General features: G+C 41.0%; 1 protein-coding gene across 1 annotated transcript in view; it reads right to left on the reverse strand.

The window, feature by feature from the left end:
• Positions 1-12,155, reverse strand: part of NAALADL1 (N-acetylated alpha-linked acidic dipeptidase like 1) — a 104,678-nt gene extending 92,523 nt beyond the window's left edge. The window contains exons 1-2 of the mRNA XM_073554443.1: positions 11,894-12,155; positions 2,900-3,072 (exon numbers count right to left, since the gene is read on the reverse strand). Of these exons, the coding sequence (XP_073410544.1) occupies positions 2,900-3,072; positions 11,894-12,090 (370 nt within the window). The 5' untranslated portion in view covers positions 12,091-12,155. The remainder of the gene's footprint in view (positions 1-2,899; positions 3,073-11,893) is intronic.
• Positions 12,156-18,519: the final 6,364 nt, after the last annotated feature.

Raw genomic sequence — 18,519 nt, forward strand, 5'->3', positions numbered from 1 at the left:
TCAGTCAATACAATCTAGTTAGTTAAGCATTGATAATTTTATATTTTAAGTTGCTGACCCAACAATACATGGTATACAGCACCCAGCGCCCAGCAAGACATGGTATATAGCGCCCAGCACCACCTGGTATATAGCGCCCAGCACCACCTGGTATATAGCGCCCAGCACCACCTGGTATATAGCACCCAGCACCACATGGTATATAACACCCAGCACCACATGGTGTCTATAGCACCCAGCACCACATAGTGTATATAGCGCCCAGCACCACATGGTGTATATAGCGCCCAGCACCACATGGTATATAGCACCCAGCACCACATGGTATACAACACCCAGCACCACATGGTGTATATAGCGCCCAGCACCACATGGTGTATATAGCGCCCAGCACCACATGGTATATAACACCCAGCACCACATGTTATATAGCACCCAGCACCACATGGTATATAGCGCCCAGCACCACATGGTATATAGCGCCCAGCACCACATGGTATATAGCACCCAGCACCACATGGTATATAGCGCCCAGCACCACATGGTACATAGCGCCCAACACCACATGGTATATAGCGCCCAACACCACATGGAATATAGCGCCCAACACCACATGGTATATAACACCCAGCACCACATGGTATATAGCGCCCAACACCACATGGTATATAGCACCCAGCACCACATGGTATATAGCACCCAGCACCACATGGTATATAACACCCAGCACCACATGGTATATAGCACCCAGCACCACATGGTATATAACACCCAGCACCACATGGTATATAGCGCCCAGCACCACATGGTGTATAATTACCCGGTAGCCCGCCAGGCCAGACAGAGCCTGCCCCTTAGCCTCCCTCCGTTATACTCAGTCACCTCTCTCTCTGTCTCTTGCAGCCCCCGGCCGGTGCTTGTTCCATCTTCTCATCTCAGCAGTGTTCTTCCTGCTTTCAGCGTCCACGTGGTGCCGCTCATTACATATGCGCATATGTAATGAACCGCTCATTACTTATGCGCATAGGTAATGAGCGGACGCTGAAAGCAGGAAGAACACTGGAGAACTGAAGATGGAATAAGCACCGGCCGGGGGCTGCAAGTGCAAGAGACATGCATTGCTAGGGGAGGAGTTGTAGTTAATTGCACTACCCGGGTAGGGCCGATTGGAGCCAGGGACCCGGGCCCCTATATGGGCCGGGCCCCAAAGCAACCGCTTCGGCTGCTACCCCGGTAGTTACGCCACTGACTTAAAGGGAATCTGTCAGCAAGTTTAATGTGGTACACCAGAACACTTCCATTCTGGTTCGCGGGGCAGTGCATGCACAGTGACAAAGCAGTGGCGTAACTACGGAATTGAAAAAACTGCCCTCTTTTGTTGCATTGCCTTGGTCTACAACTCTCAGAAACCTTGGCTGTTCTCTGCAAAATGGAAGAGGAGGCAGAGCAGCAGAGGAGAAGAGGGATTGACTGAGCAATTCGGGGAAGAAGGGTGGAGCTAACTTCACTGGATAACATGGAGGTTATCGGCCATTGTTGGAGAGAGACAGTGATGACCCAGGACAGGAGCACAGGGTACATTTTGACAGTTCTTCATACCTGTGGGAGAGGACTGTGAGCCCTTGAATTGCACCACAAATAAGCATTAGCCAGGTTGCCAGGACTTGTCCATCACCACCTGGCTTCCCACATAAAAGAATTCTGCCTTCCATTCATTGTGTCCCCAAACCCGTGGACCCTGAAGCCCCAGGCTGGAATCCTGGGTGACTACAGGCTTGCTCCATCAAAGAGTAGCTAACGGCTGGGATTCGTAGTTACATTGTTGGGAAGTATACTATAGCTAGTATACTATAGCTATCTATAAAGGAGCACCATTGGCTCTTGCGGTACTATGAACAAGGAGTTTTTGATAGGACATGATACTAGCAGTGGAGGGGATTTTGTTTTCATTGTATTAAGTGCACCAATGGTTCCTGAAAGCACGCCAACATCAGCGGCAACTGAGGCATGAACTTGGGCCTGTATTATTTGCATGACTACAGCCATTTGTAGGTTAAGAGTGATTAGTTAGGAGTGTGCATGTTGTAATTTAACGGGGAAGTGCCATCTTTAACATTCAGATTTATTATTTATTTATTTTACTCACTTGTATAGCGCCATTATTTCCACGGCGCTTTACAGATACCATCATTACAAAGCATATCTTGTGCCTGCATAGTAGATTAGGTAATATTATCTGTTTGCTGTTCCTAGTTATTCCCCCTGCAATCGTCACCATTTATCCTCCTATAAATAAACCTGTTGCGTGTTTCAGCCTCATCTCTTGTGCATGTGTACGGATCGTGGACAGGGGTTCTCCTGAATCGACCCCTGGCAGAAGAAGCACTGAGCCATATTTGGGTGAGAACTACCAGACACCTTGCCCATGGAGGTGGCTTAAAGGGATGTTACATATTTACAATATTTTTGTTTCATTGGTTTATTGCAAAAAGCCGAAAGTTATTAAATTCTGCTAATAAACCTAATTTGGCCTGGGGGTTGAATAATTTTTATTGCAGTTAGAACTGTAGTGCAAATAATATATGAAATACAACTTTGACCTATGAGAGGTGCATTTCCAGACAAGACCCACCAGCAATAATGGCACTGTTTCTAGAAAAGTACACCTTCTTTCTAATCTTTTAGAACCCCACCGATACCAATCATCTGATAACCTGAATTAAGTTCCTTCAAGTTCAGTTTCAATAAGTTATAGTAAAGACAATAACTTCTATATAAATTTTAATGAGACTTTATATCAGCTTTGGAATATACTATCGTCAACCAGTAGGCTACAGGAAGAAATCTCCAAGGCATTAGATTATTGATATGGCATTGTCACTGTTCAATTCTTACATACCCACTTCAACATTGTTCGGATTTTCTGCTCTGGGGAATGATAGATAGACGTCATATCTTTCCTCCTTAGCTTCGTCAAGCCCAATTTTTGAGTCTTTCCATTGATTAAGGATCATCTTCACTAAATCCTCATCCCCTGTAGTTGTGGCCATGTGAGGATACAAACTAAGTTTCCTGTACAAAAAGGAGAGAGAGTTTATGTTACACATAGAAATTACTAAACAAATTCAACAAGATGCCCCAAAGTCTCATGGCAAGAAAAACTGGGATCAATTAACCTGTCTGATATCAGCCCTAGAGAAGTTGGGTAACCTTACAGATATGGGAAGGTTATTGTGACTCGGATAACGCAGCACTTGGGATATCATGGCAAAAAAAGTAATTTGTCATCGGACAATGGCTTTTACAATGTTATCTTAATCCTCTTAAGTGAGAACTTGTCACTAAAGGTTCTGATGATGGTGCCTTGTGAGTCATGATAACCTTTGCTAAAGGTACTGTCACACTTAGCGATGTACCAGCAATCCCGACCAGCGATATGACGCGGTCAGGATCGCTGGTACATCGCTAAGTGGTTGCTAGTGAGCTGCCACACAGGCAGATCTCACCAGCGACATAGCAGGGGTCAGGGGTCGCTACTTACCTGTCACACTAGGCGATCCTGCGTCCTCCCGCCGGCGTCCATGCATCGCTCGTCGGCGCCCCAGGAAGCCCAGCAGGAAGCTGATGACGAGAAACGGTCCAGGACGTTCTCGTGCGATCAGCGATGAGCAGCAGGGGAGCCGGTCGGAGGTAAGTATCAGACATAGCGATATCGCTAGCAATATCGCTTAGTGTGACTTTAACTCTCTATACTCTCAGGTACTGGTAAGGAAGTTATGCTCACACAATCTCCTTAGATGGTTTTCTATGGACATTTCACCCCAAGCTTTGGTGTAAGGGAGACTTCTCCAGTAGGAGGCTTGCGTTAACAAACACATGAAATGTGAAGAGGTCTTTGGAGCAGATATTTGGTGACTGCACCCTAACGATAATTATTAGCATCTCTTAGGGCCCCGTCACACATAGCGACTCACCAGCGATCCCGACAACGATATCAACGTGTCAGGATCGCTGGTGAGTCACTACATGATTGCTGGTGAGCTGTCACACAGAAACCCTCTGTGTACCTTAGTTACCAGCTCCCTGCATCAGGGCGCTGGTAACTAAGGTACACAGAGGGTTTCTAAGCACAGCTCCGTGCTTAGAAACCCTGCGTTTACCTTAGTTACCAGCTGACCGCTGGTCTCCCGCCTGTCACACGCAGTGATGCGTGCTGGCCAGCGGGAGACCAGCAACCAAAAAAATGTCCAGGGCTTTCCAACAGCGATCAGCGATACCGGCAGAGGGGCCGGTCGCTGATCGCTGTCACACACAGAGATCTCGCTGGTGAGATTGCTGTTACGTCACAAAACTTGTGACTCAGCAGCGATCTCGCTAGCGAGATCACTATGTGTGAAGGGGTCCTTAGACTTTTGTGTAAAATTTGGACTACGGACCACTCCCTATTTGGACCATTAGGGCCCCGTTACACATAGCGATCTCACTAGCGAGATCTCTGCTAAGTCACAAGTTTTGTGACGTAACAGCGATCTCACCAGCGAGATCGCTGTGTGTGACAGCGATCAGCGACCAGCCCCCCTGCCGGGTATCGCTGATCTTTGTTGGAAAGCCCTGGACATTTTTTTGGTCGCTGGTCTCCCGCTGGCCAGCATGCATCGCTGCGTGTGACAGGCGGGAGACCAGCGATCAGCTGGTAACTAAGGTAAACGCAGGGTTTCTAAGCACGGCGCTGTGCTTAGAAACCCTCTGTGTACCTAAAGGGGGTTTTACACTAAGCGATATCGCTAGCAATATCGCTAAAACGTCACTGGTTTTGTGACGTTATAGCGATATTGCTAGCGATATCGCTATGTGTGATACTTACCAGCGACCGGCTCCCCCGCTGCTCATCGCTGATCGCGCAAGAATGTCCGGCTCCATTTCTCGTCGGGCGCTTCCTGCTGAGACTTCCTGCTGTGACGACGAGCGATGAGTGGAGGCGGGCGGGAGGACGTCAGGATCGCTGTGTGTGAATGGTGAGTATCGTGCGCTGCGTCGCTGCTGCATCGCTGTGAGATCTTTCTGTATGAAAGCTCACTAGCGATCATTTAGCGATGCACCAGCGATCCTGACCGGGTCGGATCGCTGGTCGGATCGCTGGTGCATCGCTAAATGTAAAAGGGCCTTTAGTTACCAGAGCGCTGATGCAGGGAGCTGGTAACTAAGGTACACATTGGGTTTCTAAGTGACGCACGCCCCTTAGAAACCAGATGTGTACCCTAGTTACCAGCTCCCTGCATCAGCGCACTGGTAACTACTAAAGTACACAGCGACGCTGCATGCTCGGCGTCGCTGGTCCTGATCGCTGGTGAAGCTGTCTGTTTGACAGCTCACCAGCGATCATGGAGCGACTCACCAGCGATCCTGACACGTTGATATCGTTGTCAGGATCGCTGGTGAGTCGCTATGTGTGACGGGGCCCTTAGATATAATGACTCCATAGGAGCTATATACATCATAAAAAGGAAGTGTACAGGAAGCTCTCATTGTCTTATTTTATAAAGTGCAATTTCTCTGAAATCCAACTCAGTACTGACTAGTATTATGCTGCAAAAAGGCTTATGGGCTACAGCTATAACTATGCCATTGGTCGAAATACTTAATTATTCTACTTAGCTTTATAGCACCAACTTGTTCCATAGGTTGTACAGACACTGTCCTCATTGGGGCTCACAATCTACATTCCCTATCAGTATGTATTTGGAGCGTGGAAGGAAACTGGAGTATCCGGAGGAAACCCATGCAAACATGGAGAGAATATACAGACTCCTTGCAGATGTTGTCCTTGGTAGGTTCTGAACCCTGAAGCAAAAATGCTAACCATGTGTTCTCCCCAGAAGATAGGTGTCAGGGAAAACAGATCAGCTGGGTCTAGAACACGATGACCCTGGACTTCCCTTCCAACATTCTATGATATTTTATAAACCAAGATCCTACTGTTCCCTTAGTAGATGATGCACTGTCAGAGGTGTCTGGCAGTGGTAATTTATACTTTTTCCACTGAAATAAACATACTTAATTTGTCATCTATATATCTGGCTCAAAATGACACTCCCATTTTAGACATTTGTGGCATACAATATACACAGAATATGCCAAAACTGTATTATAGATGTGGGAATTACAGCATCTCCGGGAACCAACCCTTCCTCCAGAATAAGGTTCTCCTGACCCCCTGTCCTAAATGGTGCAGCAGTCTCTGGTCATCGCAACTACTGTAGGTGGAGAAAGCGGAGAGGTGGAATTACAGATATGAAAATGTGGCTGTTTCTGTGACTCCCATAGAACTTTGCGGACACCTTGCCATTAACGTTATACCTAGATGCAGCAATCATCAACCACCACTCCAGGTGGTGAATCCCCCCCATTCTAGAGACAGAAGAGGTTCCTAGAAGTGACACCTCCATCTATTAGACATTTATGGCACAGCCTGTGTATTTGTCACAATTTTCTAATACCCCTTTACCTGCCAGCCAAAGATATTTCTGTTGATAAATACCAGCTACCTATTATCAGCTTGAAGCAAAAGGCCATAGCATTTTAGCATTAAATCCTTAACTGTGAACTATCAAAAATTATAATAAAATACTCCATGAAAAGTAATTATTACCTACAGTAGAAATCATCCAGTACATCTGGTTTAATATTCAACCAAAAGTGTCTGTGTCTCAAGTTTAACAAACTATAAATGTGTTATAAATGTTGATCAGAGTCCATTTATGCTTCTTCGGTTGTTTATCTATTTTGGAAAATTGGTTACCGCCAGCTATCCAAAGTGTGAGTATATAGAATTTCCAAAAATCTTAATTAAAGGGGTTGTCTTTTGACTTTTACATTGATTTCCTTTCCTTATGATTAGTCATCAATATCTGATCGGTAGGGGTGTGACAGCAGACACCGCCGCCAATCATCTTTTCCCAGTGTCGGCAGTGGGCAGAAGTGCTCAGTTGCACAGCTACACATAGTGGCTGCGGACGGGTACTGCAAATCCTCTTCCTATTCAAATAAGTTGGTCAGTGTGTCAGCTTTTATCATCAGAGTTTCATTACTTCTTCTCAGAGGTAAAAATAAAACAACGGAAATTTTCAACAGTCTCATATCAAACAGTCCATGAAAAACGGGCAGCACAAAGATGATGGAATCTGACTGCTGTCCAATTTTTTCACAGATACATGGTCTAGTGTTGGTGAATTTGATCCAACACTCGGATCAATACTGGACATGTCTTCATACTTATGTGTGGACCACTCAGTCAGAGGGAAAAAAATCGGACATGTGAACTACCTCTACAGACAATTGTAGGTGCAAGTGCTATCTGTGAAAAATCCTATAAAACTTCAAAGGTTTATTAATTCATCGTTAAAAAAACCTAACAAATTAAAAAAAACACAAAATTATGGGAGACGGTGAGAAATCTGATGAGTATAGTACAGAATTACATGCGAAAAATGCTATGTCTATGCTATGCAGGCATACGATAAAAAATGAGCTGGACACACCTGTAGGGATACACTTCTCTAGACCTGGACACAGCTTGGCAGATCTAAAAGTCCTAATATTGAAAGGTCATTTTAATAGTGACAGAGAAAGGAAGATTTGGGAGTTTAAATGTCACGCCGTGCTCACCTGGGGGCGGGACCTCGGTCCCGACATCATCTCTTCCGGAGCCGCGGTCACTCCGGGGGTCCCGTCGGGTGCGCACGCGCAGCTCTCATCCCCGGGTCTCCTCCTACATGTCACGTTTGCGCTTGCGCGCTCCTGTCAGTGCTGTATAGGGCTCGGTCCTCTCTATGGTAATGGAGGACCTGACCCGGAACCTGTAGTGGTCATGTGCTTTCTGGCTAGGTCCTGACCCGGAACCAGTAGTAGTCATGTGCTATATCAGACGACCTCCCCCTAGGGGAGGTGCCTGATTATTGTTGTGCTTCCTGGCTTGGTCTGCCGTGTCCCTGCCTGGCTGTGCGCTGTATTCAGGTCCTCTGCTTTGTACTTGGTTGTGCCTCCTGGCACACGCTCTGACCCTGTGCTCTGACCCTGTACTCTGTCTCATACTCGGTTGTGCCTCCTGGCACACGCTCTTACCCTGTACTCTGTCTCATCCTCAGTTGTGCCTCCTGGCACACACTCTGATTCCGTGCTCTGTCTTATACTCAGTTGTGCCTCCTGGCACACACTCTGATTCCGTGCTCTGTCTTATACTCAGTTGTGCCTCCTGGCACACACTCTGATTCCGTGTGCTGTCTTATACTCAGTTGTGCCTCCTGGCACACACTCTGATTCCGTGCTCTGTCTCATCCTCAGTTGTGCCTCCTGGCACACACTCTGATTCCGTGTGCTGTCTTATACTCAGTTGTGCCTCCTGGCACACATTCTGATTCCGTGCTCTTTCTTATGCTCAGTTGTGCCCTCTGGCACACACCCTGCTCCTGTACTCTGTTACACCTCCTGGCACACCTGCTGCCTGACTCAGTGCTCTGACGTGCGCCTTGCGCGCATCCTGCTTCACTCACACCCGGACGAAGTCTCTGTATACCACGTGTTCCAGTGTCCACGCTTTACACGTTCCTGCAGACACACTCACCCACTCGTGTCTCCTGTGAGCCGGCCACCTGGTGCCAGCAGTCGTGGTGCCTCACCCCCTGGGGCTTGCCTCTGACACTCCCTGTATAGGGGGTGGTCTTCACTAAGTCAGCTCGCCCTGAGAGGGTTGGTGTCACGACCCAGAGGGTCCACTCCAGGAGTCGTCACATTAAATTTATAAATATGTTCCAATCGCTAACAATAGGACTGAATTTGACACCTGGGTTCATGACTCATTATATGGACACAGTTCACACCTCCACAAGAAGGTCTTCAGATCTCTAATAGAACACTTGGTCCTCATAACAAAAACCTTAATTTGATTTCCTTGGCCTGTCTATAGCTAGCATCATCTCATGTCCTGTTGTAATTCCTATTTAAATGTCGCCATCTTTTCTCAGTAATTCACTTGTAATCCAGCCTGATGAAGGGGCCTTTTGAGCCCTGAAAGCTTGCTTGCAAATATAATTTCTCTGGTTAGCCAATAAAGGTATCACACCTTGAATACTTTTCTCAATTTTTTGGGGGGACATAAGTATTTACATCTATTTTTCTGGCTAACACGGTACCACAATTTTATTTTGTATTATACCCAAAAGTATCATATTCTGTTAAAAATGTAGCAAAAAATACAGTAACAAAAATGACAGATGTACATAAAACCATTCTAAGGGGAACTGGAACACTTTGGCGCAAAACTTTTTCAACTTCTAAAGTCGCAATTAATAAATCAGCTGAAAACATTTGGAAATCCCAAACCCTGCTTACAATGGTGCACATAGAGAAAAAATAATAAAACAGGCAAACATATATAAAATGACTTAAAAAAAGTGGGCAAAGTAAAAGAACAAGAAGCAAAGAAAAAAACAAGCGAAAACACCAAAAACTAGACAAACAATGCAATAATGAATCTGGATCTTTGCATATACGTAGTCTCATTTAACCTTTTTATGTTATTTTTAATGAATTAATAAACCTCTGCTGTTGAATTTGGCACTACAAGGTTTTTTCTAATTTTGGTGGTTTTATTTGTTTAAAATATTAGATGTATCCAAATCTAACTGTGACATTTGCAGGTCATTATATATCTCTCTAGAAGAGGAAAGCAGTGATGAAAGGCTGGTAGAATACAGGCTAATCAGTGTAAGTTCCTTAAAATTTAAATTTCTGATACAGTTGTGCTCAAACGTTTACATACCCCAGCAGAATTTTTGCTTTCTTGGCCTTTTTTCACAGAATATGAATGATAACACCAAAACTTTTTCTCCACTCATGGTTAGTGATTGGGTGAAGCCTTTTATTCTCAAACTACTGTGTTTTCTCTTTTTAAATCATAATGACAACCCAAAACAACCCTGGTGATTTTGGCTTTATAACATGCACAGAAGTTGACACAGATGAATTTGAATGGCTACTAAAGGTAACATCCTCACCTGTGACCTTTTTGCTTGTAATCAGTGTGTGCATAAAAGCTGAGTGAGTTTCTGGGATTCAGACAGACTCTTGCATCTTTCATCCAGCCACTGCTGTTTCTGGATTGTGACTCATGCGGAAAGCAAAAGAATTGTCAATGGATCTACGGGAAAAGGTAGTTGAACTATATAAAACAGGAAAGGGATACAAGAAGATATCCAAGTAATTGATAATGCCAGTCAGCAGCATTCAAACTGTGATTAACAAATGGAAAATCAGGGGCTCTGTAAAAACAAAACCACGGTCAGGTAGACCAACAAAAGTTTGGTCCACAACTGCCAGGGAAAACCCACAAATAATATCAGCTGAAATACTGGGCTCTCTGAAAACTAGCGGTGTGGCTGTTTCAAGATGCACAATAAGGAAGCACTTGAAGAAAAATTAGGTACATGGTCGAGTCACCAGAAGAAAGACATTACTGCACAAATGCCATAAAGTATCTCGCCTACAATACTCAAAACAGCACAGAGACAAGCCTCAAAATTTCAGGAACTAGGTAATTTAGAGTGGTGAGACCAAAATTGAACTTTTTGGCCCCAACCATAAACATTACATTTGGAGAGAGGTCAACAAGGCCTATGATGAATGGAACACCATTCCTACTGTAAAGCACAGAGGTGGATCGCTGAAGTTTTGGGGATGTGTGAGCTACAAAGGCACAAGAAACTTGGTCACAGTTCAAGGAAAGATGAAGGCAGCATGTTATCAGCAAATACTGGAGGCAAATTTGCAACCATCAGTCCAGAAGCCAGGATATACTTGTATGTTCCAACATAACAATGATCCAAACACAAGGTCAAGTCGACCTGTCATTGGCTACAGCAGAACAAAGTGAAGGGTCTGGAGTGGCCATCTCGGTCTCCTGACCTCAATATCATTGAGCCACTCTGGGGATCTCAAGCACGCAGTTCATGCTAGACAGCCCAGGAATTTACAGGAACTGGAGGCTTTTTGCCAAGAAGAGTGAGCAGCTTTACCATGTGAGAAAATAAAGAACCTCATCCACAACTACCACAAAAGACTTCAAGCTGTCATTGATGCTACAGGGGGCAATACACAGTATTAAGAAATAGGGTATGTAAACTTTTGATCAGGGTCATTTGGATGTTTTGGGTTATTATGATTTAAAAAGAGAAAACACAGTAGTTTGAAAATAGATGGCTTCACCCAACCACTAACCATGAGTGGAGAAAAAGTTTTGGTGTCATTATTCATATTCTCTGAAAAAGTCCAGAAAAGCAAAAATTCTGCCGGGGTATGTAATTTTTTTAACACAACTGTATTGACAGTTTTGGTTTTATCATTCATAGTCTCTGAAAAAGTCCAAAAAAAGCAAAAATTCTGCCGGGGTATGTAAATTTTTTAGCACAACTGTATTGACAGAAAATTACCCTCATGTATTAGTGTTGATCTGTTTCATCCACATTATGTGGGCAAATAATGAGACAAGCCAAGAGCCCCGATGATAAGCTGCAATGAAAAGCATCTTTTAATTACATTATAATAAAAGTTTTACATTGTTTATATACTTTTGACATTACTTTTCCCATTGTTTTGAAATTCTTATTTGCCAAATGTCATAACTAGAAGGATAATTACAAACCACAAGAGATCATTTTTGAGCAATTCGGATTATTTTTTGATCAATCAGAAGCTATCTCTGCTACTTAACAATGACCAGTTATTACTCAGATTAATGTAATAAATGTATTCCTGTCCCCATCAGACAATATAAGAGATACTATTGATACATGCATTGATTACTGTTCATTATGTTACAAAAAAATATTTTTTTTCTCACCTCAGATTTTCCCTGATGTTTTGGCTGTCTACTTCTTTCATGAACTCTCGAATGAAATCTTCATCGACATCTTTTGAAAGATCTTTAGCCCATGAAGGTGTGGAGGTCTTTGAGATGCCAAAGTGTCCAATAAGTAACCCAATAGCCAATATCAAAGCTCCCCCAAAAATGCCACCAACTATTTTCCATAAATTCATCGTTCCTCGCTAATCCGAGACAACCAAAAGAAGAAAAACTGTTCTTGCTCAGAACTTTGTATAAAACTGTTATCTCGTTACGCCCTTGGTTTACATTTGGCTTCAGATAACAGAGTAACATGTTCTTACACCATATAAAACAGTGCAATTAACATATTATCAGTTTATAGCACTACAATGATTTTTTTTTAAAGTTATAATCACCAAAATGTGTCCTTTGTCCTTTGGTAAAACGAACGAAATGCAATTATCGAAGCATTTATTGTAGGGTAATGTTAATTTTTATAATATATTGCCATTCCGAATCAGGTAACATGCGGCGGAGGTCATACAGTGCAACAAGTGCTAATGATGTGTTTTATTCTGTTTCATAGCACTGAGATTTATCACTACTTATTACGCTGACTGTACATTTTCTGCAAATCAGAGTTTACTTCACAAGCAGATACAAGATAATCTACCTTTGATCCAAAAGATTATTATTTAACCAGACTGAGTGGATCTCTTAAAAGAAAGACTGATGACTATGCCCTAAAGATCGAGACAAGCAGTGTTAGATAAAGCCTGTTTACCAAAGAAAGCCGTGTGAATGGTGCCCGTACATCAGCACATCCAATAAACTTCATACCAGGCTATTTGCGCTCCAGTAGGTGTAGTATCCAGTAGGTGTAGTATCCAGTAGGTGTAGCTTCTTATTATCCACAAAAGGTTTTTATTATTTCTCAAGGAAAAGCACATACGACGCGTTTTGACAGTATAAAATGTCTTCCTCAGGTATATTGTGATAAGTGTTCCAAAATTGTGGATAGCTTAATAAGATGTAGTATTATACTAAATAGGGTGTAGACCACTGAAATGAGTTCCTAGCACACCCACTATAGAACTGCTATAGAAGTTAGAAGTCTACAAGAGGACATAATAATAACACAACAAAAAAACACAAAATGACAAATTTGCAAAAATACACTGCAGTAAAAAATATGGCAGCAATCAGCAAGTGCTGGATAACAAATACAGGGTATTTAGTCGATACGTTTTTTGCAAAAAATATATACCAAGCTGCTCCACCACGTCACGCAACCCTTCACAGAGCAGTCCCATAAACCACAAGCCCATATACTAGGAGGCGCCTGTCTGTATCCTGTTCATTTAGACACTGTTCACATGTTCAGGTTTTAAATACATTAGATAGGGACTGCTACGTGAAGGGTTACCGTGACGTGGTGGAGCAGCTTGGCATATATTTTTTGCAAAAAACGTATCGACTAAATACCCTGTATTTGTTATCCAGCACTTGCTGATTACTGCCATACTTTTTACTGCAGTGTATTTTTGCAAATTTGTCATTTTGTGTTTTTTTTGTTGTGTTTCAGCCATTGCGTGGCGTGAGCACTGTCTGACCGACTTGTTCACATTTTGTGCATGTCACATATGTGTTTAAGAGGACATAATGATAGTAAAAGCAAATGCATTACATAAATATATAAAAACATGATAAAATTAGATTATAACAGATAATATATAAAATATGTTAATGAATATCATAAAATTACAATATAATTATATAGCGAATTTACATGGTTATATGTGACTAAAATACATTTAAAATACATAGATTATACAAACAGTGCTAATTAGAGTTATGGAAAACACTTTTTTTTTTTTTCTTATATTTTATATTCCCTCAATGACTTCATTTAATCCGTCCGGATGTAAAGTCCCCATTTTAAAAATCCAATAGGATTCTTTGCGATTCAGTTTATCAGTGCGGCTAGAGCAGTTCACCCGAATTTGCTCACCTGGGGTAACTTTTATGTTGAATTGTTTGTTGTGCTTCAAACATAAGTGTCGAGACACACTATGCTTCATGAAGCCATTTTTTGCATTGTGCCTGTGGCCATTCACACGTGTTCTCAGGGACTGTGTAGTGCGACCCACGTATTGAACGCCACCGGCACATGTAATAACATATACCACAAATTGGCTGTCGCAGGATAATTTCTGTGTAATTGGGAAAAATTCTCCCGTGCTGTTACAGTGAATATCAGTCGCATTGTGATCTATGATTTTACAGCAACAGCACTTTTTTGAATTGTCATTCAAAGAATATATAAGCCAGCTCACCGACTTCCATAGGAGCACGGATCACCATCCCACAGTGGCCAATTCAACGAAGAAATGAAAAAATTATCCAGCTCCGAACGATGATTAATTTTAAAAATTTATTCCAATGAAGACAAGATTCAAGTCAGCTCCAGGGATGCATAGCTCACACAGGAGCGGCATTTAGCTAGCGACGCGTTTCGATCGCTGAGTGCGATCTTTATCAAAGCTACTAAATCAAAATCACACACAGGTTAAAAAGGAACGAAGACCAATCCAAAGTCCGATACAAATCACATGATTGGAAGGTCCTGTTCCATTAGTGCAATACAGACAAACAACGAATTTATGAAATATATCTCAAACATAAATGTAAAATATACAAAAAGAAAACTAAATGAATGTGAAACACCCATAATGGAAAAAATACACAATTTTGACAAAAACAATAAGGCTCTCAGGCAAAAATCAATTAGCGGTATCACATATATTTGTCACAAAACATGAAAAATATCATGCACAAAAAATATATACATACGAAATAAATGTAAAAAACATTATATTGAAAAACATGCTCTGAAATACTAATAATGAAACATGATTAATTTCCATTCTCGTAATGTTGCTTCTCTGCAGGTGACAGGTATCGAAAAAATCAGGAAATCTTCTAGGGGTGGCGATCTTAGAAGAACTCTGCTCACCCGGGAGGCTTTCTGGATTTTTAACCTGGGGACGAGATTTCCTGATGGATTAAACAAAAAGAATGAAATCATGTTTCATTATTAGTATTTCAGAGCATGTTTTTCAATATAATGTTTTTTACATTTATTTCGTATGTATATATTTTTTGTGCATGATATTTTTCATGTTTTGTGACAAATATATGTGATACCGCTAATTGATTTTTGCGCTGATTAGGTCACTTTTTGCGGTCACATGATTCATGAATTTATACATGTAGCCTTATTGTTTTTGTCAAAATTGTGTATTTTTTCCATTATGGGTGTTTCACATTCATTTAGTTTTCTTTTTGTATATTTTACATTTATGTTTGAGATATATTTCATAAATTCGTTGTTTGTCTGTATTGCACTAATGGAACAGGACCTTCCAATCATGTGATTTGTATCGGACTTTGGATTGGTCTTCGTTCCTTTTTAACCTGTGTGTGATTTTGATTTAGTAGCTTTGATAAAGATCGCACTCAGCGATCGAAACGCGTCGCTAGCTAAATGCCGCTCCTGTGTGAGCTATGCATCCCTGGAGCTGACTTGAATCTTGTCTTCATTGGAATAAATTTTTAAAATTAATCATCGTTCGGAGCTGGATAATTTTTTCATTTCTTCGTTGAATTGGCCACTGTGGGATGGTGATCTGTGCTCCTATGGAAGTCGGTGAGCTGGCTTATATATTCTTTGAATGACTGTTTTCCTGCTAGCCGAGCACCTGACTTTGCTCCAAATATTGCATGTATATGGGATTGCATTTATTTTTGCTCTCAGTATATCAGGACGGCATTTTATCAATCTCACGATTGTGTTTAATTTTGAAACATGTCTGATCCATCAATGGACAGGATAAAAAAAGCTGCCCAGGTTTTTCATGCACCTGTGGATGTGAATGTTCCCTCTGGTGTGTCAGCTTCTTATGTGCAGCTGGATAAGCTGATGACACAGGAGATGAAGACTTGGTGGGATTTGACTACGTTGCAAAATTATGTCTCTAAAGATATGGTTCCTCGTGGATTAAGAATTAAGAAAAAATGTACTACGTTTTTTTGTGACAAATTTGTGGATGAGTGGAATGCAGTTTTAAGTAACTGCTCACTTAATTTGATGCGTTTGATCATACAATATGAAGAGACCAAATTAATTGATATACAAAAAGAGATCTCTGATATCAAACAATCTTTTAATGCATCAGACTCCTTGATTAAATATGAAGGTTGGATCAAAAACATTCAGGATAATATGAATGTATTGGAGGATGAAATTATGCAACGAAAAAAACGTAAATTTCAGAGAGATCTACAAGACTACTCCCAGAATAAAGTATATGATTGGAACACCTGGGATGTGTCCAAATCACCCAAATCCATTTTGAAGCGAGGTAACCACAAGAAAATATATTCTAGACAGTGTGTCAGTTTTTCTTCTGAAGGAGACTCTACTGAAAATAATTTGGACACATCAGAAGCTTCTTCCAGCAGTTCAGATAATTTTAATAGGTCAAAAAACGTAAAAGGCGCGGTGGGCGCAAACATAGAAAACAATTTTGGTATGATGACTCGCCGCAGGAAGGATTACAGAAGGAATTGAATGTATCTGACAATGTGCTAAATATTTCATCTAGGACTTTGTCTATCGATCATATCAAAGTTTTGGCATATGGTTTGAATTTTGTTCCTGATAAAGATTTTGATCTCTTTTCAACATTGCTTGATGTTAACAAATTTATTCATAATTTGACTATTAGGAAGCATTTTTGGACTGGTTCTCCTGATGTCTTGGAAGATTCTGATGCGGTTTTTTTCAATGAATATCATGATTTGGACTTTCAGGAGCAGATTTCTCTCATATCATTGAAAGAATTGTCAAAGAAAAATATTGTTGAGAATGTTTCCATTAATCAGTCTGCTGCGTTAAAAATGAAAAACCCATTTTTTTATCCAATTCAGTCGCGTTCAGAATGTATGGATCGCTTCCAAGATGCTATTGAACATGAATTAAAGATTCTACACAATAAGAAAAAGGATTTCAGTAGAAGAGTTAATTTGTCTATCAAAGAAAGAAAGGCAATACAAGAATTGAAGGATATGACGGATATTATTATTAAAATGTCGGACAAAGGTGGAGTAGTGGTGGTGATGAATTCCTGTGATTATCAGGTTAAAATTCTAGAAATGCTTTCTAATTCTTCTGTTTATAAAAAATTACCAAATAATCCTACCTCTTTATATAAAATTAAAGTTAATAAAATTCTTCAGGAAGGTTTGTCATTGGGGGTGTTAACGAAGAAACAGGCAGATTTTTTGGAGGTATCAAATCCGGTTTTGCCTATTTTACATGGTCTACCCAAGATTCATAAAAATGAGGATTTTCCATCTATGAGACCTATAGTCTCGGGAATTGGTTCCATTAATGAGCATCTGGGTGAGTGGCTGGATTCTTTATTACAACCTCTAGTTCGTATGATTCCTGGTTTTATTAAGGATACTGGTGATGTTCTTGATATTTTGACACAGAAAAAGTGGTTACTAGATTATTCATGGTTGAGCTGTGATGTCACAGCTCTTTATACCAATATACCCCACAACATTGCTCTAGAAGCTTTGGAATTCCATCTTGTGGAATATAGTGATTATTCTTCTGATTTAATTAATTATATGTTACAGGTCACCTCTTATCTTATGACTCATAATTTTTTTTCATTTGATCACGTCTGTTATCTACAATGTAAGGGCGTAGCGATGGGTGCAAAATTTTCACCATCATTGGCAAACATCGTTATGGCCTTTTGGGAACATAATTTTTTGTATTCTTTGTCTAATGAATTTGCTCATTACATTGTCTGGTATGGTAGATACATTGATGATACCTTAATTATTTGGAGAGGAGATGTGTCTGCCATACCGGACTTTGTGGAATACATTAATTCTAATGATTATAATTTAAAATTTACTTTTGTGCACAATAAAAATGAAATTTCATTTTTAGATTTATTTTTGCAGGGTGTTCCAGGTCAGCTCGTTTCTACCCGTACCTATTCCAAACCAATGGCAGGAAACACCATCCTGCATGCTAATAGCAGTCATCCGAGACATACAGTAAAGTCGATTCCTGTTGGTGAGCTTACCAGAATTAAAAGGAATTGTAAAAATAACAACAGTTTGCAGGAGGAATTTAATAGGTCTTGCAATAAATTGAGAAATAGAAATTATCCTAATTGGATGCTGAATAGAGCTTTGGATTTAGTTACAGAGGATAGTGGTGTTTCAGTTGATAATAAGAATAAGAGATCTGTCCTGTCCAAAAATCCTTTCATATGCTTTCAATTCAGTCCTCAATTTGTTCAAATTAAAAAGATTATTAATAAATTTTTACCTTTATTATATGAGGACCCTATTTTGGCTGCTGTTTTGGGAGAGGGATGTAATATAGTTGCACGTAGAGCTCCCTCTTTAGGCAATATTTTATCACCAAGTCTGTTTTCATCCAGAAATAATAGAGGTACTTGGCTGGACAATAAGGGCAATTATAAATGCGGAGGCAATAATTGTAGGACTTGTAAATATATGGTAAAAACTAAATTTTTTTATAATAATGA

This window comes from Dendrobates tinctorius, unplaced genomic scaffold (assembly GCF_039654945.1).
Source record: "Dendrobates tinctorius isolate UK_male_01 unplaced genomic scaffold, ASM3965494v1 ptg000211l, whole genome shotgun sequence".
In the NCBI taxonomy this organism is placed as follows: Eukaryota; Metazoa; Chordata; class Amphibia; order Anura; family Dendrobatidae; genus Dendrobates; species Dendrobates tinctorius.